This window comes from Salvia splendens, chromosome 2, assembly GCF_004379255.2.
Source record: "Salvia splendens isolate huo1 chromosome 2, SspV2, whole genome shotgun sequence".
Lineage (NCBI taxonomy): Eukaryota > Viridiplantae > Streptophyta > Magnoliopsida > Lamiales > Lamiaceae > Salvia > Salvia splendens.
In genome coordinates this window covers 28,046,751-28,067,087 of record NC_056033.1, presented here as the reverse complement: position 1 = coordinate 28,067,087, position 20,337 = coordinate 28,046,751, and the positions used below count along the sequence as shown (strand labels likewise).

The following is a 20,337-nucleotide window of genomic DNA, read 5'->3' as shown; positions in this document are numbered from 1 at the left end:
TGAACAAGGCAACCAAGGATCTTGTAAACTCATCGTCCGGAGGAAGCTTCACGCAACTACGGGTCAGCGAAGCGAAGAGGGTCCTAGGGAAGCTACTGAGTGCAAAGAAGGAGTACGACAATTCAAGGGATGGATACAGCCGAGAAAGGGTTGCAAGTGCCTCGTTTACTGATCAGGAGCAGAAGCTTGAACAGAAGATGGATTTGAAGATGGAGGAGTTGAAGAAGACACTTCTGAGTGCAATTGAGAAAAACACTCCACCACCTTCCTCAACTGGGAGCTACAAGGGTGCAAAGCAAGGGAATCAAGGGTTGACCTATAATCAGCCAAACGACTTGGCCAGTATGGAGCAGGTCAATGCTGCCGGCTACTTTAATTCAAGTGGGAATTGGATCCAGGGTAGGCAACGGGATGCACCATGGAGGGATCACCTGAACTTTCGTTGGGGAGATGGGAACCAGAATCAAAACCAAGGTCAAGGTCAGAACCAATATAACTCCCATCCGAACCAAAACCCAAACCGTGGCCTAGCAAACCCTGACCACCAGTTTAACTGGTCAGGAAGGAACCAACAACCCCAAAACCAAAACCCACAAAACCAAAACTCTAACCCTAACCAGCATCACTACCCCAACCAGTTCAGTCAGTACCCTTCATACCGAAATCAGCCAAACTACCCCTACAACCAAAACCATCCATACTACCAGTCGTATCCCAACGGCCAGTATAACTCCCATCACCAGCAATATCCCTACCAACACCACCTGAATCCCAATCACAGTCAATCCCACAACTCTAACCAATTCGGCCAGTACCCCTCTCATCAAAATCAGCCAAACTATTCCTACCACCCATACCTTAACACCCAGTATAATCCCCACCATCAGCAAAACCCTAACCATTTCCCACACCAAAACAAGTCAGAAAGATCTATGGAAGAGATGATGGGAGAGATGCTTGCTTACCAACAAACCATGAGGAGTGAATTTCAGTCAAATAATGAAGTGGTGCAAGGCATGCAAAACGCCCAGAAAGAGCATAAAGAAAATATGGACATGTTGAATAAGCAACTGTCCTACCTGGCCAGTTCGATGAACGCGATTTGTGGGAATGCGGAAAGGCTCCCAGTTATGGTGCACATACATGACAAGCCTAATGTTAGCAAGGTGACATTGTGGTCAAGAACATCCTACAAGGAGCTTGAAGGGAATGAGTCATTTGGGGAATCAAGCAAGACGAAGGATATGGAGGACATACTGATCAAGAGGAGTGGTCCTGATAAAACTGAACCAGTTGCTGAACCTCAAATCAATCAGGGTCTGGAAGAGAGTTCAAGGGAAGCCACCAAAGAACCTGATGAAGAGGATATTGAAGAGACTATTTGTCGGAAGTCAAGATTCGCTAGAGTCACTTGGGCTCACCTACTGGCAGAGAAGAATGCACAGAGAAAACAAGGGATGAAGCGCGCATCGAGGCGAATCATCGGGCGTAGGATTGGGAAAAAGAAGGGGCCCAGCAAGGTTCATGATCTTGTAGAGATCTCAAGTGAGGAGGACAAGACTCCTTGCAACAAAAAGAAGAGCAAGGACACTGATACTGGCCAGGAAGATAGTGGACCTTCTACAAAACCTAGGGAGGATCCAAAACATACTACAACTGTTGCTGGACATCCGTCATCGACCCTTACTATCCAAGAATGGGGTTTTCCTACAAAACCTGGGGAGAACCCGACTGCTACTTTCGCCCAGCCAGTACAGGAGGCCAACATCGACAATCCACTTGCCATCCCTGCTACCCAGAAAGAGACACCAGTACCAGAAACTGACTTACAGGAAAATCAAGACAAAGAAGGAAAATGCAACCAAGAAAGAAAGAGGAAAGACAATGGGGAAGCAAAGCAAAAGAAGGAGACCAAGAAGCCCAGGGTGGTCCTATCGGCCATTATGATCAAGAAGCTGGGACAAGTGCCCAAACTGATCGGGAGCAAGGTCCCCAGCAACCATCATCTGCGGCCCATGGAAAAGAGGAAAATCAAGGGGACTTTCAAGAATCATAAGAAAAAGAGTGACACCCCTGATGTGTACCAACAAAGGAACTCAAGAAGGAAACTGCACAAGGCTCCTGACCAAAGAGGATTCAGAAGAGAAGATGACCAACCCTACCAACTGACCAGTTAGCTTTCTTTTTATTTTCAGTAAACTTGAGTTTTTTTTCTAGCTGTGTTGTTTTTTTTTGTACATGTTTTAGCATGCGTATACCCTCATTCATAACACTTAGTCTATTCTATAGTCTAAGAGTGAGAAGACGAGGGTTTACAACATTATATGTGTTTAGGATGTTTAGAAGTTGTCTTTGTTTTGTGTTTTTTTTATGTGAGTCCTATACCTTCTCCCACTTAGCCTATTGCATAGTCTAAGTGTGAGAAGTTTTTGTTGACATAGTATGTTTTGCATATTAGTTCTTGTTCCACATTGTCTATGTGTTCTCTATGTTCGTTATTCTTCTCCCACTTAGCCTATTACATAGTCTAAGTGTGAGAAGTTTCATATATAATATGTTTTCCATGTATTATGTGCTTTCTGGTCTTTTGTGTTTCTATGTGTTGGATACTGGTCATCCTGTTTTCCACTTCACTAAACTTGCGTGAAGGGAAGCAAGGATGAAGTGGGAGGAGGAGATAATGGCCAGTATAATTGTATATATGTGTTGTCATGTGTTGTGTCAGTCCCTAGTAAGTCAGTTTAGGTTAAGTTTTGTTTTTTTTAGGACATGTGTTAAAACACGGGCTTAAAACTCAACTGCCTCAAACTGACGGTGAGGGGAATTGAGGGAGATAAGGCATGCTGGACAATGGAAACCACCCCCCTTAGTATCTCCTAGTCAGTATAGATGACGCAAGTATGAGAGAAAAACTCATCCTTAGAGCCAGATACAAAAGCCCTCTTAAATTGTGAGTTATAAGCCTAAGTGGAACCACTTTCCACCAATTTAGAAAAGAAAAGAGTGCCTGCCACATGATGCCTAGGGTAAGGTGACTGCGTGTAGCAAGTCCTGAAGGCAGTAGGAAACTCCCCATCTTAAAAAAAAAAAACCATCCTTTAGAACCCCTCTTTCTAGCCAAATCTATACCCAGATATATAACCCACTAGCCACTGGGACTGTGTGTGCGAGGCATAAGGCAAGAAGGCGACTGGCCAGGAGGACATACAAGAAAAAAAACAACTAGAAAAAGAAATCGAGAAGGAAGGAGAAAATCGATCTGGAGAAATTCCAGGTCCAAAAAATATAAGAAGGAATAAGGGTGGCGAAGCCACATAAAGAAATGTTGAAGAAAATGGTCAAAAACACTTGACCACAAAAAGAAAGAAGAAGGAATAAGGGTGGCGAAGCCACAAAGAAGCTACTGACCAGTTGGAGTCCAATATCAGAAAACGTCCAGCCAAAGAGAAGCAACAGCCAAGAGCTCAAATGCACACAGTTCCCCCACATCGAAATAAAGTAGTAGTTTTTGAACCTTAGAACCTTAGGAACATCTACCCCATACACTACAAACCAATAGCCCCGTTACAAACCTTAAAGCCCTTCAGGAGCCGCACGTGAGATCTGAGTCCGAAGCATCTGTGGTTCAGCATTTTGAGAGAAAACAGTCCTAATATCCCTAGTGAGGAATGAGCGACTGAGCGAATCTGGTGTTTGGCCGAGAGTTTGGGTGATCTTGACGAGCAGATATACTGACTGGGAAGGAAAAGGGGGGCGGCAGAAGTTCAAGGCTGTCTAAGGCCGGATTACACCTAATCCCAAGGGGACGGATAGTTGAAAATATAGCCCGTTCAATGTGTTTAAGTGCTTGTGAGTCTGTTTATGTGTATTGTCCGTCATTTATGTGTTTTTCTTTGCGTCCAAGTTTTAGAGTCTTAGGTCGGTCAGGGGTGTAACCAGGCTAGAATTCGACTTATTTCTTTATGTTTGTTCTTCACGCTTGAGGACAAGCATGTGGTAAGTGTGAGCAGTTTGATAAGTCGCATTCTAGGCCTTGGTTACTGGTCAGTATAAGGTGCTTTATTGGATAATATCTGCAAAATAGTTGTTAAAGTGTGCAGGTTGAAGTACTAAATCAGGAGGGAAGGTTCAGAAGGTATTCGAGTGAAAAAGCTGCGAAGAGTGTGCAAACTGGTCAGTATGAGCAGAAAATACGCAAACTGGTCAGGATGGATGCTACAGAGCTGGACACGAGAAGGAAGGACTTGCTTGGAATAATCACCTATCTAAAGAAGGGCAAAATTGTCATTCCACATGAAGAGAAAGCCCTAGAAATTAGGGCAAGCCACCCTATAAATAGGAGCTGAACATAAAGAAAAGGAGGAATCGACACACCACTTTACTTAGGACTTATAATCATCTTTTGAGGAGAATAGCTCCACTAGCTCTTAGTTCCATCTAAATCCAGCATCCTGACTTGAAGATTCCGGCCACCTGCCGGCGAGGAGCATCATGCCTGATTCATTCCAGCCGCCGTAGTTCCAGAAATTCCTCCAGTTTCAGTTTCCGATGAGCCAAACAATCTTTTACTTGCTTTGTTTTTAAGATTTCTTAGTTTAAGTACTTGTTTTTGCTTGCCTTTGATTTGGATTCCAGTAGCTACTTAGTTGGAATATCTTTTGGGTGATAATCTTGAATGCAATGAAGTTTATTGTGGTTTTATTTTGTGTTTCAGCTTGCTTATTATTTCTTTCTGCCAAGTAGCTAGATCTGGTAGTTTTACGTTGATTTTCGTGGTTTAAGTGCTTGAATCTGCTTTGCTTAGTTAGATCTAGGTTTTCTTGGAGTGTTTACAAGTTTTAATCGAGTTAAGTTTCTAAAAAATGCATGGGAATCGTTTCTGCTTGCTTCTGTCACCTTGTCTCGCTGACCAGTTTGCGTAGATCTCAGTTTTCTTAGCTTTCGTTCTCGATTTCAAGTTAAATATTGCATTTACGAATTTTCAAGCTTGATCATTCATCAATGGAGTTTTTTAGATCTTGTTGTTTAGCTTGGTGAAGAAGATAATGTCACAATCAAAGAATGGGACCACTTGTGTTGCTTTTGTTGCTTTTTGCTTTTGTACTTGCACTTTTTCAGCTTTTCTGCACACCTAGGAGGCAGTCTGCCAGCATGTCCTTTGATTCTGTTTACCTTTTGTCTAGTCATTTTTAGTAAGTTTTGTCTAGTAGCTTCTCACATACACACTCGTACCCTAATTTACACACGCACTTTAATTTCTCTTAGCACGCAGCATTTAGAGCCCACCCTGACCTACTGGTCAGGAGGGGTATAGGTTCCATTTCATTTTCCGACTAGGTAAAACTCAACCCCAAAAAAGCGTGGTAGCTAACCAACCGCTCCCAGAATGTCATCGCAAGTGTATCTCGCCTACATCCATCTCTGTGGGATTCGACCCTTACTCCACTATACTAGCCAGTAGAAGTGGGTTGAGGTATTTTTTTGTTGATAGGGAAGATAGACACAGACCCAACGACACAGCTAGGTCTAGGTACCCTCCTGGCCAGCTGACACACACACACAGAGTCATAGTCTCATCTTTTTCCTCCTATCACTTACTCACCCTGATGCAGGGCAATTCCAGTCCACTATTTCCTGCTCCGTTCATTTCAACAACCCAATTCTGCGTCTTGTACAGCTTTACCTGGATTTCAATTTATTGGGGCAGTCGAACTCCACTGTTAGGATATCGATGACGGAGTTATATCTTCTCTGGTGCGCCAAGCAGGGAAGGAAGTTGCATCTGGGTTTTTGGACCGCCTACCAATGCCATCTAATTGCCACCCACCCAGCGAGGAACCTCACTCTCTGCCATGTCTTGGGAGTGTTCGTCAGAAACAACATCACCATCACAGAGGCCGAAGACTTATCCGACCAGATCATGGTGGATCCTCCTGGTCTTTTTGATACACCTTTGTTCGTCCGAACGAACACCGTTTACATGAGGTAGGGCGCACCCCAATTCTACGCAATGGGAGAAGAAGCTATACCGATTGGGAGATCAGCAGCAGCCCGAGAGGAATCAACACAAGAGCAGCGTCAAGAAAGGATTGGGAAGGCTATAGACGAAATAAGAGTAGAGAACAGACAGATGAGAGCAGAAATGATCCGGTTAGCGTCGGTAATGGAAAGGATCCTAAAGGAGTCTGCGGGACAGCGTATACTGACCCAGAAGCAAGCTACTATGGAGACGATAGTGACCGAGCTAGGAGAGGAGAACCAGCGGTTGATAACTGAGATGAACAGGATGGCATCTGTGATAGATGAGATATTGGAGGAAGTAACCAGCCAGAGGAAGGAAGAAGCTACAGGAGACAGGGGCCATGAAGCCCAGCATCTAGGACCAAGTGTACCAGTAGAACCCGAGACAGAGAGAGGAGAGGCCGAGGAGCCGGCGGACGTAGATGAGGAGCAAGCTGGGACCGAGAAGGAACAATCTCCTCCACCACCTGCCCCGCGAAGGAGCAGGCGACACAAATAGACCACTCCCCCCGACCACAATTTAGTTTTTCTTTTCTTTCTCTTTAGTTTTTCGTATTTTTATTATTTTCTGTGCTTTTAGGTAGTATAATTTCTGTTTGTGCGCAAATCCCATTCATAACACTTAGCCTATTTTATAGTCTAAGTGTGAGAAGTTAAGGGTTTGTCTTTTTGGCGCATGTGTTTGTGTTTTCTGTTTTCTTTTTCGTAAGCATGTTGGCTCACACTTAGCCCATTGCATGGCCTAAGTGTGAGGAGTTTTGTATATATGTGTGTTTTGTTTGTTGGTTTCTGTTTAGGTTTTCAAACTCTCCCCCTTAGCTCATTCCATAGTCTAAGTGTGAGAAGTTTTAGTTTTAATATGTTGTTTTTGTCTGTTTGTCTATGTGTCCATCATACTGGCCATTACCTTTTCCACTTCACAGCCCTATCTGAGGGCAGACACTTGTGAAGTGGGAGGGGGAACGCAATGACCAGTATGATGAATGTGTATATGTGTGGTCTGTGTTTGTGCTTGTGTTAGTGTCCTGTTAGGTATAGTTTTTTTATTATTTTGTGTGTTGATTGGGCTTAAAACTCAACTGTCTTAAGCTGACGGTGAGGGGAATTGAGGGAAATAAGACATGCTGGAAAACAGAAACCACCCCCCTTAGTACCTCCTAGCCAGGATAGATGATGTGAGTATGAGAGAAAAGCCCATACTTAGAGCCAAACACGAAAGCCCTCCTAAAATGTGAGTTATAAGCTTTAAGTGGAACCACTTTCCACATGTTTAGAAAAGAAAAGAGCGGCTGCCACAAATTGCCTAGGGTGAAGTGACTGCGTGTAGCAACACTGAAGGCAGTAGGAACCCCTCCCCCAAAAAAAAACCACCTTTAGAACATCTTTTCTAACTCTTTATACCCAGATAAATACCCCTAGCCACTGGGACTGTGTGTGTGCAAGGCATGAAGCGAATGAAGCTTACTGGCTAGAAGGGTGTACAAGAAAGCATAATCCAGCTGGACAAGAAAGTTTGGAAGAAAATCGGCCAGGGAGTCATCCCAGGCCCAAAAAGAAGGTATAAGGGTGGCGAAGCCACAAGAAGCTACTGACCAGTTGGAGATCATAGCCAGAAGCACCAGCCAAGAGAAGTAACAACCAAGAGCCCAAATGCACACAGTTCCCCCACCTCAATGAAGCAGAAATTTTGAACCTAGAGCCTTAGGAACAGCCACCCCAAAACATTACAAGCCAATAGCCCATTTACAAGCTTTTAAGTCCTTCAGTCGCTGCACGTGAGATCTAAGTCCGAAGCATTTTGTGGTCCAGCAATTAGAGAGAACAGTCCTAATACTCCTGGTGAGGTATGAGTGACTGAGTGAACCTAGTGTTCGGCCGAGAGTGTGGGCGATCTTGACAAGCGGATGTACTGACTGGGAAAGAAAAGGGGGGCGGCAGAAGTTCAAGGCTGTCTAAGGCCGGATTGCACCTGATCCCGAGGGGAGGGATGGTTGAAAATATAGCCCGATCTTTGTGTTTTAGTCTTTTTATGTTTGTTTGTGTGTTTTTTTTTCTATGTTTGTTCAAGTGTTTTTCTTTGCGTCGTAGTATAGAGTCTAGTTTAGGTAGAGTCGGTCAGGGGAGTAACCAGGATAGAATTCGACTTATTTCTTTTTTTTGTTTGTTCTTCACGCTTGAGGACAAGCATGTGGTAAGTGTGAGCAGTTTGATAAGTCGTATTCTAGGCCTTGGTTACTGGTCAGTATGAAGTGCATATTTGAACTTTATTTGCAAAACAAGTGGCTTAAGCGTGCAGGTTGAGTGTTCTAGCCAGTAGGCAAAGCTTCAGATACTTCAGGTGAAAAGGGCGTCAGGACGATTACGTACTGACCAGTATACATGCAAAAATGGCTTGAGATGGAGAAGAAGGATAGCTGGGACTGATCAATCACAATTAAGGGCAAAGCAGTCATCTCACCACAAGGTTTTAGCCTAAAATCAAGGGTAAGCCTCCCTATAAAAGGAAGCCACTTGGAGAGAGAAAAGGGACATCTATTTTTTCATCATCATCACTCTTAGGTAGAATTCTCTCGGTAGTTCAGTCCTTCAGCCCAGTCCAGAGTCTCGTTCCTCGCCACTGCCATGGTCACTTGAAGATCAAGAAGTTCCCAGAGTTCCAGACGTTCTCTTCCAGTCAGCAAGATCGTAGTTAGAAGTTCCATCGCCCAGCGTGGCAAAACACTTTTATTTCGCTTTCGTAGTTAAATTGCTTGTTTTTCCTTACGCTGGATCTTTGTTTGCTTTTGAATTTCACTGCCTAGAAGTACTTTGTTTGAAGATCCAAACATGTTTTATGCTATGAAGTTGTTTTCTGTTCAGTTTACTTCGCCGATCTCTTTTCCTTCTGCCTAGTTAGCTCAGATCTAGAGTTTCTGGTCGTTTTGAGTATCGAATCGTGTTTTTCCAGTTAGTAGTTTATTTCTTCGAGTTAGCATAATCTGTTTACTTTTATTTCATAGAGGTTTGTTTCATGCAAGGTGCAGTTATGTGTTTCCTGTTTTCTTCCATGCTGATCAGTAGGCGGGATTTCAGTTTCGATGTTTGATTTTCGATTTGGAATTTTTGATTGTAGATCTGTGTTCGTGAGTTATTAATCTGTGTTTTTATGGTACTGAATCTAGTTTGTTTTCTGATTTTAGTTTGTGTTTGTTGAAGAAGATGATGTCCATATCCAAGTTTGGGACCACTTTGCTTTTTAGACACTTTTTGCTTTTTGTCCTTCACCTTTAGTACACCCTGCAGATCTGTCAGCCTAGTCACCACAACTACCATTTATTCTCTACTTTTCTGTTTAGCCTTTTATAGAAACCTAGTACTTTCCGCATATTTTCTGTTACACCGCATCCACCATAATTCCACGTACACCACTACATGTCGACCACCATTCACCCTTCCTAGTCAGTAGGACACCATCTTAATTTCCCGTCTAGGTAGAGACTCAACCCAAGCGTGGTAGCTAACCAAACCATCCAAAATATCACCGCAATCTGTCCAACCGTCACCATCTCTGTGGGATTCGACCCCTACCTTCACTAAGGTTCTAGGCTAGCGGGGATTCTTATACTGATCAGTAGGATAGATCCTTGCTTGAGCGACACCTACGCAAAATGCTCTTTCACTACAGCACCAGCGGAAGGTCGACCTCAGGTATGGTAAGTGAGTTAGATTTATATTTCGAACCACTCTTTTCCTTTGGTGATGAAGGCCCTACTCCTCCCTCCCAAATCGATGTACTCGATTGGTGGGGAACACACGAGAAAGATTTTCCTATACTTGCGTCAATGACCAATGAGATTTTTTCTGTTCCGGCTTCCACTATCGCCATCGAGTCCGCTTTTAGTGTTGGATCACGTGTGTTGGATATATCAAGAAGTAAGCTCTCCGCGAAAAATATGGAAGTCGTGATGTTACTTAATGATTGGGCCAAAGCTGACGTCAGAGAACAATAAAATGATTGGAATGATCGTCAGGAGGGATCACAAGAAGAATTCACCGGGGTGAATCGTAGGCCAACAGTCAACCGCCGGCCAAGCCAAATAGGTAAGTAAGGTAAGAGAACTACATGGGCTTTGATTCCCTAATGCAAATGAGCATTGAGGATACGTAGGCACCTCAACTTAAATTTTAAATTTAAGTTGAGCTCAAGTCCTTTTTCTTTTTTTTCTTTTTTTTTCCCAATTGTTTCTAGTTTAAAAATATGCAAATACAATTAAATAATTGTATTTGTATATAATCTAGTCGATGAAGTAGATTTATCTATAAGGCTAAATTCGGGAAACTTTTGACAATTCTACTATAATTGTTGATTGTTAGACTAAACTCAACATTTAAGGTTGAATTGCTAAATGTGTCCTCAATTTAGTTATGTAGAAAGATCTCCTTCGCCGACTATGAGTATATATACTATTTATTGTTCAGAACTTCAAGTCTTTTTTGTAATTTGTAATTAGCTTCGTTGTAGTTGTAGACTAGTAGTCTCGTTGTATTTAAATTTTTGTTTAAGACTTCAAGTTTTTTGTGATTTGTAATTGTTGTAACTTGTAATCTCAATAAAATTGCAACTTTCATCGTGTTTTTTTAATTTTATTTATGCATATTTCATAGATAAACAAATAAAAAATGCAAAAAAAAAATTGCGAATCGCCGAACCGGCAGTTCAGGCCAAAAACCGGCGGTTTTAAACCGCCTCGTGAACCGGCGGTTTTTTTAATCGGAACCGCCGGGACCCTTGGCGGGCCGGTTCATGGTAATGACGAATCGTGAACCGCCGGTTCATGAACCGGAACCGGTGGTTTCTCGGAACCGGCGGTTTCGACCCGTGTGCATGCCTAATTCTAAGGTATTAAACCCTCGCTACGAAAAAATCAGTGTAAACTTCTGTTCACACTTGGCTGCGTAATTTGCTCTATTTCCGATGATGGAAGGCATAAATTCGAACTCTACAAATGCTGCAATCGGGCTGAAATTGAAGCCCGAGACTGGCTCAGATATTTACAACATCACAGTCTCTCACGGTTCCAACCAACTTCAAGTTGCCGTGCCCTCTAATTCCACTTTTGGTATTCTATTTTCCTTTCCCTTTCTTCTTTTTTTACAATCCTCTGCGTGAAGTAGTCGTCACGCCAGGTGAAAATTTGATGCTTGTCTGTTTTCGTTTTTCTTTTTGTGTTGTTCTGCATCTGTTGTTGCTGTTTTTTTTTTCCCCATGTGTTTTTGAGCTGTGATTGGTTCAGTTTTGAGTGTTTCATAGTGTAGTTCTTAAAAAATTAGGTCTGTTTGTGCATTCTCACCTTTGGCAATAATAGGAAAATGGAGAAATTGATCAGTGTTTGTGGCGGAGCCCTAATTTTGGAGTTCATCTCGGCTTTTCTCTTCTTTTGATCATATAATGTTGCTATTACATGTGTATGGAGTGACATTTTCTGCTAGAAACTCAGCCTATTTTGCAATTTGCGTTCATCATGGTCAGTTTCCATGGGTTTTGTATATGCTGATTTTCTATTTATTTTGTTTGGCAAGTTATAGTTTAATGATCCTTCAAGGCTCATCCTTTCTTCGGGCTTGCTGGTTATAGTGCAACTCGTTTTTGTCCTAGCAGCAAGGAGCTTAGACATTGTTGACTGAGATGCCGAGATCAAGCCCTCTTATCAACATTAGTGTAACTGAATTTCCTCCAAAAAAAAACCCTTGGGTTTCTGGGCCGCATATGGTGGAATCAGTCACTATAAAAAGTTTACGCAACGCAGTTTTATGTGTGTGAATTGGTCAAGCGGTAGAGAGGTTAATGCCTTATGCAAAAGGTCTAAGTTTCGAGTCCTCCATAGCGCGGCCTTTAAATTTAAATTTATTTACCCAAAAAAAAAGTATGAGCCGATTGACATAGTTTGTGGAATGCTTCAGATGGAATATTTTCTTTATACACTTACTGAGTATATGTTGCGAATTCGTTTATTTGGATGCAGGTGATCTCAAATCAGTTATTGCTCAAGAAGTTGGACTGGAGCCAGAGACCTTAAAACTCTTGTTCAGAGGTAAAGAGAAGGAAGATGATGATCGTCTCCACGAAGCTGGTGTGAAGGATGGTTCCAAAGTTTTGGCTGTGGAGGCCACGATTTCAGTGCAGAAAAGCCCCGAAAAAGTGGAACCAGTTGTGGTCTCTCGAGGAGATGCAGCTGTTGCTGAAGTCAGGGAAGAGGTTGACAAGCTCGCTGATCAGGTTTGGCACTTCCATAATAGAGACGTTGATACTTCTTTTAACCCATGGTAGATTGAGTGGTAAATGATGTGCCCTTTTTGCTCTTCAATAGGTAGCCGCTTTACAAGCTGTTGTTGATGGTGGAACGAAGGTTGATGACAAGGATTTTCTTTATTTGACTGAGATGCTAATGAGGCAGTTGCTCATATTGGATGGCATTGAAGCTGAAGGGGAGGGAAGAGTCAAGAGAAAGATGGAGGTTAGTATTATATACTAACGATTAACGAAGTATATCAGTTCATCCTTTAACCTTGTACATATGTGTGCTCCATGGTTATTAGATTTCCATTAGTGGACATTGCAAAAGTGAAGGGATTTGGTTGCTTTGAACTGTTGCATTAAACCAAAAAATACAGTTTCTATGCAAAGTTCGTACCCTACTTTTGCTTCAGAAGTTCTTTTGTTGGATAGTCCGAAATATTAATGGATATGTCGACACCTATGTATCGCAAACATTTACATATAAGTCAGAATCTGATTACGAGATTGACAATATGCAAGTTCATGCCCATGCTTATTTCATTTCTCCTTTTTTGTGCTTTCTCTACTAACATTCTCTATTGCTGGACCGTGAACTTCTATTATCTCCAGGTACGTCGGGTGCAGAGCCTTGTCGAAACAGTGGATACACTCAAGTCAAGAAACGCTAATCACGACATCAACAATAGTAGTACTCCTGCATCTGTACCAACTCAATGTGAGACTTTTGAGCCTGGAACTGAAAATGCAAGCCCCGAGTCCAGTGAACCATCTTCAAACGGCATTATTCCATCGGACCCTCTGCATGCACCTGCCCCTGAATCTGCCTGTGCCTCAGTGATGTCTTCTACTAGTATACCAGTTCCGGTTTCCTTTCCTGACTCTACCCCTGTGCCGTTTTCTTCACCTTCCCATTTGCCATCTCCGACTAAGGTAACCGAAGGATTGGGAAAGCTATGATTAATTAGGCCGTTGCCTACATCTTATCTTAGTAAGGAGCTGTTATCCATGGAGAACTCATGCATGATTTGTTCCATTGCCTTTTTGGGAGTTTTATCATGTCAATATTGCCTGTCCCTTTCTGGGTGCAAAAAAATTGATGCTATTGTGCCTAAAGAATATACCTCAACTGGTGGATAGAGAGTCATCACATTTCTTAATATTATTACTCCATGTGATACATAAATTTGATGATTTAAGGGAATGTTTGCTTTTGCTGCTTTTTCTTGGATATATGTGTGAAAATGTTATTGATACATACTTTTCAAGCTAGTAACAATTTGAGAGAACATAAATCCAAACATACATTTGATGTTGTTAAATATTGTGAATGGTTGTTTCATTTAGGAGTGGTTAAAGTCCACTGCAGTTCACTAAAATCTTGAAGGCTTTGATCGAAGGATGGAGACCTTTGATAGATAATCGAAGCTGCGTGAATTAGAATGCTTGCAGTCAATCCTCCGACCACGAAGTTGCCCTGCTCGGATTCGAATTCGAACATGTGGCAAGCATATTTCCAGCCTTCCCATTCCTTCTCCAAGCACTTGTGGCGCCCTTCTTCCTACAACAATCTCAGAAATCTGTAAATTTCGGATTTTGATTTTCTGTTACTAGTATTATTTAAGTATATTTTGTGTTACCTATTATATTTAATTCAGTTCTTACTCTCATATTGCACAATAGTATTGAAAAAGTGTGACCTCAAATGTAATGCTATTGTTTCAAAGGCTTCTTTTTTCACATGTAAACTTTATTAGTAAGAAAAAATAACTATTTTTATTAGGAACCATGAAAAAAATTGGCAAACCTCAAGAAACATTGCTAATGGTGCGTCAAATATAGCATCAACTTCATCTGAATTAAGCACCGGCTTGAAATCTTCGACTCTCGATAACACGCCAACGACCGGCACCACCCTTAGTAAGTTCTGCAATCGCAAGATCCTCTATTTCTTATCGTCCATCATTCTCATATTCTGATAAAATACGAGATTGAAATGTAAAACTCTACCGATGAAATGAACGGCTCTAAATTGGCCACGACCCGGACAAGATTCGGACCCAAACCAATTTCCTCCGTGGCTTCTCTGAGAGCAGTTGCAGAGTCATCAACGTCACATTCGTCCATCTTTCCACCGGGCAATGCTACATCTCCTACAACACAACAATTTTTTTTATTTATTACATAAAAAAAACAAACTATTTTTCAAATTGCTAGTAGCTAGGGAAATTAACCTGGATGAGACGACAGCTTCATCGATCGTCTTGTAAGAATCACGCGTAGCTCGCCTTCTCTCCCTTTAAAAATGCATATCAGAACCGCGGCTCTTTTCTTCCTCGTTTCGTTAGTCATCATGGAAGGGCTTGGAGGAAACGAGCCGAGTTCGAGCTTGTTGGTTGGGCTGCCATCAGTTTGGGAGTTATCCATGGTGAATAATAGCGTGATTAATTTGTTTTTTTTTCAAAGGAAAAATGCTAGAATTTATAAAGAAAAGCGAGTGGATTGTAAAAAAAAATGGTGCATGAAAATGAAATCTCTGGAATCAAAGTGGTGATTTTGATGGAAGATGCTTGATGGAGATACTGTTTTTTGTAGAATATGCAGACTTTACTTTAAGAATTTGATTCCTACAATTTACAACGACATCTCTTTGCAAACTGTATGCAATTAATATTTTCCTACTTATAAGCCGCATGTATTATTTTGTACCCTAATTTGAAATAGAGTTGAAAATAAAAGCATAGATTTTATAGTTTCCCTAAAGATGATGACTTTTCAAATTGAGATCTAGAATTGTATCTAATGATAATTCGTCAGCAACACCGTTCGCATCAAAAATTCACTGCAAAGAACTTAGTATTTTTTAAGGACATAAAAATCGAGACACAATTATTTGCATAAATTTTTAAAAATACCAACAATTTATGACGCAAAACACAACATTCCTAAATTAAGAACAAATTAACTAAGTCTTTTATTTTTTAGGAGGCTTGTACCTGCGTCCTTCGATTTTAGTTGAGACACCAACAACAAGGACGTTTTTTGAAGCGTTGGTGGTATATTTAGAAACATAAATTAACATTTTTAACTGCATTAAAAAATGTCCTTAACGGATTATTTTTTGTTGTAGTGTGTACAAGATGATTCTATTCTACTATATATATTTCCAATTAAAACACATTATAGAATATATAACCAGAGAGTAAAACATTTTTTTTTAAATTCTGAAATGTATCAATCTAGTTGGATTAGTTAGGGTGTATGTCAATTGTAATGTACACGACTCCCCCAAAAATGAAGGGCATAAAAAGAGGTTAATTAACGTAATAGTGTAGTGGAGAGGTCCCAGGTCTAAATATTAAATATGTGCAAATTAGGCCAACTCAACTATGCTTAGCCTGGAAAAGAGGGTTAGGACAGAACTAACTATAATTATATCCCCTAACAATATTTAAAAATAGGTGATCACACTGTTGCATCCACTTTTTATACTGCAATATTGATGACTTGTCTATGAATATACAAGAAAAATTCAAGTAGAAGAACAGACCTAACTTTTAATCAACCTTTAATGGTTTATTCCTCTAATTTTCGTTTTTTGTTACTTTAACTAAATAAACATAAAAATGGGAAATTAACAAAGTAAGTAATAAATTGATTCGGAAACATTAATTTAAAATCAAAACATATATACTTGGAAGTGTGGTGAAGGAATGGTATTAATGATACAATTTGAGTGGTAGAATAATTGGCAAGTCTAGTTTAAAAGGGGGATTAGATGCGTGGGCTACATCTTATCCAATGCGTAATCATATTATTGAATAGTAATGAACGCCACCATTTTAGTTCACCTATGCAAGTTCCTATATTATATATTACATATGTATGAACATAGCCTAGCGTGTTGGCCTATTAGCTCAGTTGGTTAGAGCGTCGTGCTAATAACGCGAAGGTCGGTTTGAAACCTGCATGGGCCAATGTTATAGTTTTTTTTTCTAGTTTTTCTTTCTACTTCTTTTTGTTCTTTTCTAGTCTATCCATAATTTTTCCTCTTCTTCTTCTCTTTGTTTATAGATTTTAAAAAAAAAATATTGTCTATCTTTTTTTTTGTTTATGGATTGCTTTACTGTTATTTAAGGCTATATATATGGTAACTGGAAATAGGTTAGTGATAAAATGCCAATTCTATAATGGCAAAAAAAAAATGTCAACATAGTTTCAATACAATGTGAACATCATGAACCGTTGAAACTGTGTTAACATTTTTTGTTGCTATGATCATTTGTAGACATTTTTCAATGGTCCAGATCATAGTTTAAAGTTTGTACAATATTTAGAGTTTGCATTTGATTACATCCCACTGGAAATAATAGCCACGTTCTTCCGCAAAAACTTGTGTAGTTAGAAAAAAAATATAATATTTTAAGGTTTTGTGCTAAAACCGTGTGCATGCATTGGAAAATTTACTATGAAATATTAGAAATTAGATAAACAAAAATCTCAATCCATGGACATACTAATTAAAACGTAATATACGTTTTCTGATACTCATCAAAACCTAGATATTAGTTTATTTTATAGTAGTATATACTGGGGATAGTTCAAATGATAACTCCTAAATACTATTTCCTCCGTTCCACCAAAGTATACACTGTTGATTGGGCATGAGTTTAATATACAATTAGTAAAATAAGAGAATGATATAAAGAAAAAGTAATTAAAGTGTTGTTAGTGGAGAATGAATCTCATTTCAATAGAGAAAAAAAGAGTTACCAAAATTTAAAAGTGCATATTCTTGTGTGATGAATTAAAAAGGAAAAAGGGCACACTTTTGTAGAACAGTGGGAATATTACGAAGATTTACAGTAAAATGCATCTCTTTGCTAGAGGATTATACACATAACATAGCTAAGAACCAAAAGTTTCATTCTTTGAATATGGTTAATTTCACTACACATTCATAATTTCATTAGTGTCCAATTAATGCAATGTTGTCGGTTCTAAAAATGTGGTTTTCAGTGAGCATGATAAATATCCACCTTTAGTAAGATATCATCTTTTAAATCCCTGAATAAAGTTATTAATACAGAGATATGTTGAATATAAATGGGGAGTAATATTCACCTATATATCTTCTTTTAAAATATATCATCACGGCATCATTTTCCAAGAGATAACAAGGATAAAGTTATTAATTTAGATTAATATACAATATTATCATGAAAATAATAAATTCCAATATATTGACAAGGCCATAATCCCTAGAAATGACTCTAGCACATTTAGAAAACCAAAATATGATTTCAATAATCAAAACTACATATATTCCACAGCCACTACACTGATATCAGTAACAAAGCTTTTCCCAATTTTTTATTTTCAGTTGATAATACTATCAACTGTCATTACCCACACACAAAATTTTGGTAGTAGTACAAAAACACCCTTTTACCATCCCAAGAAACATTAATTTGCAAAACCAAACAACACAAAAATCAAAAGTGAGAAACAACACATTTTGTACTACTATATATGGTTATTACCATATAAATGTTGGTGCTACAAGACAATCATAAAATCATCAATGCATACATTAATTTAAATCTCCATAAGCAACAAGTACCTCAAGATCTCACTTAGAATTTTTCACCTACATTCATAGAGTCAGATCCAGAGTACTCGCCCCTCTTGCTTTCTCTTCACCAACATTTGCAAAGTCACCCTTCATCTTCTTCCTCATCACATCCTTGGAAGCTTCCGGAACCGAGTTGAGCGATAGCCCTAATTCTTCGCCATCGCCATCATCTTCTTCATCACCATTTCCTGATTCGAGCCCTAGAGACAAATTTAGGTCGAGCTCAGCATCCGATGCTTTTCTCTTACCAAGCCCTAATTTCGCTCTTTCGTCGCTTTTTTGTTGAAATTTTTTCAGCATGAATGAGTCGATCTCGATAGGGTTTTGTCTGGATTGACCTAGCCAGGGCTCTTGCTTGTGCACTAGCCCTTGTTCGTGCTCCTCGTTTCGCCCTCGGTTGAGAGAAGGGAATCTAGGGCTGAGAGGATTGAGATTCATTGGCCTAGTGTAATGGTTGCTCAAGGATCTTTCCTTGTAAAATCCTTGTCTTGTTATGTTTGTTGAATTTTGCATCCAAGTTGGATCTCCATACCTAAAGAAATTTATGTTTTTGGCACAAATCTTGAATTAGTGGCTAACATTTGTGAGAAATAATGAACCCTAAAAGAAAAGAAACACACACACACACAAAGAAGAGGGAGCATTTTTAGTGGATAGACATAAATTTTAAAGTCCTTGACATAGTGACTTGAACCCGTGATTGGGATCTGACATTAACCACTTTACCACTGGCTAGACACTAGTCAACCCAGGACTTCTGCAGATGCCATCAGTACCTGAGGTTGGAATTCATCCTTTGATTAAAGCTTGGAAGAAGAGGGAGTTGGCTTAGATTGAATACGTTCCGATCCACGCCTTCCATGAATCTTAGTCCTGCGTGAGACATCAAGTGCGCGTGAGTGTGAATCGTAGCTAAAAAAAAGGTCGATACGAGAAAGAAGAAGTGTACCTTGGTTGGATTCATCCGTCTTTTTGCATCTATACATCTGTAAAATCACAAGGATTTTAATTTTGTTTAGTTACATCCGATTTAATAAGTACCAATTATATGAAATAACACTCACCTGCAAATGGCTCTTCACATGAGCAATATTCAGCCCCTTAATTCCCATCAACTGAAGCACTAATTTTGGGGTAGCTCCTGCACCATAAATTAAACCAATATGATGAGATCAAAATCAAACATTTCCATCCACTCAAATCACTTCTAATACTAATTCTTCAAAATTAATCTAAATTAAAAAATTAAAAAAAATTATCTAGACTTACTATCTTGGCCTCCGAGTCTTTCCACTGCCTGAACAAAGCGGAGATGGAGCTCGGGCGTCCACCGCAGCCTCGGCATCTTTGATCGGACATAAGGCCTCACCGGTGGCTTCTTGCCACTCTCTTCGACCGTGCTGTTGCTCGAGCTCCCTCCATCTTTCGCCTCATAGCTCTCGTTTTGCTCAAGGCTCTCGTCTACTATCTCACAAGGGCTTGTTTCCATAGATTCCTTTTCACTAATTTCCATTTTTTGGAGTTTTTTTTTGCTCTTGAATTCACAAAATTACACAAGAAAATGGGATACACATAACTACTATTATCTCCTATGATCCATCTATACAAAGCTGAGCTAGGGCTTGCTTACAACCCCAAGATCATGAAAATTCACCCTGCCACGTAGGATATCCATGTTGGAGAGGAAAGGAGATTGATCCAACAAAAATAGGGTGTAGAATCTTGATCTACAACTCTTGCATAGAGAAAATCATGAAGGTTGAAGAATGAAGAAACCCTAGAATGTTTGTAAGAGGAAGATGAAAGACTTCCCTTTGTTCTTTCTCTCTCTCCTCTTTGTCCCTCTAAAACTAATAATTTATGTATTGAAAATCAAAGGGAATCTTGTTAATTAGTAAACATATAGATATAGTATAATAGAGATGTAACCCAATGCAAACTCTAAATATTGTACAAACTCCAAATTATGATTTGAACCGTTATAAAATGTCAATAGATGACAAAATAACATTAATAGAAAAATATGGTTGACACTGTGTTGACATCAAAATCTTGAAATTTTACACTGTATTGAAGAGTTTGGAGTTTGTACAATCTTGAAATATATGTGCATGTATGAGTGTATGTGTGTATGTATGCATCAATTCATGATGGATATGTGAAGAAGGTCTAAAAATTATGCATTCATGTGAAGCCAGTTCATGGCCATTCTCGACCTTGTAAAAAAAAGTAAAATTTTTCCCACGGACTTTGATTAGTATATGCTATTTTTTTAATTATTGATCGTGTCATCTTATACATACGCCGAGATGCAGTTTTCGCAGACTCCAAAGTGTAGAAATTTGTGACTCGATAAATAAAATAATTCGAAAATATGGGAAAATTTAATTGCGGAGACCTAGAATTA

General features: G+C 39.7%; 3 protein-coding genes across 5 annotated transcripts; 1 reads left to right on the top strand and 2 right to left on the bottom strand.

Annotated features, from left to right (window-relative positions):
• Positions 1-10,941: 10,941 nt before the first annotated feature.
• Positions 10,942-14,001, top strand: LOC121792092 (BAG family molecular chaperone regulator 4-like). Of its 3 annotated transcripts, none has more exons than XM_042189893.1 (5): positions 10,942-11,120; positions 12,024-12,277; positions 12,369-12,515; positions 12,908-13,228; positions 13,696-14,001. In XM_042189893.1, exons 1-5 carry the CDS (start codon positions 10,976-10,978, stop codon positions 13,708-13,710), a joined length of 882 nt encoding a protein of 293 aa, XP_042045827.1. In that variant the 5' UTR covers positions 10,942-10,975; the 3' UTR covers positions 13,711-14,001. The 3 variants fall into 3 exon arrangements, with proteins under 3 accessions (XP_042045827.1, XP_042045826.1, XP_042045828.1); XM_042189892.1 differs by having other exon boundaries at positions 13,643-14,001; XM_042189894.1 differs by lacking the exon at positions 10,942-11,120 and adding an exon at positions 11,257-11,861 and having other exon boundaries at positions 13,643-14,001.
• LOC121792094 (nudix hydrolase 15, mitochondrial-like) lies at positions 13,426-14,916 on the bottom strand. The gene is made up of 4 exons (XM_042189895.1): positions 14,530-14,916; positions 14,306-14,448; positions 14,103-14,222; positions 13,426-13,856 (listed from the first exon to the last, which is right to left on the bottom strand). Exons 1-4 carry the CDS (start codon positions 14,720-14,722, stop codon positions 13,635-13,637), a joined length of 678 nt encoding a protein of 225 aa, XP_042045829.1. The 5' UTR covers positions 14,723-14,916; the 3' UTR covers positions 13,426-13,634.
• A 2,685-nt stretch (positions 14,917-17,601) lies between these two features.
• LOC121771283 (transcription factor BOA-like) lies at positions 17,602-19,784 on the bottom strand. Its single transcript, XM_042168070.1, has 5 exons — positions 19,200-19,784; positions 18,995-19,071; positions 18,880-18,916; positions 18,707-18,803; positions 17,602-18,462 (listed from the first exon to the last, which is right to left on the bottom strand). Exons 1-5 carry the CDS (start codon positions 19,441-19,443, stop codon positions 17,952-17,954), a joined length of 966 nt encoding a protein of 321 aa, XP_042024004.1. The 5' UTR covers positions 19,444-19,784; the 3' UTR covers positions 17,602-17,951.
• Between the last annotated feature and the right edge of the window lie 553 nt (positions 19,785-20,337).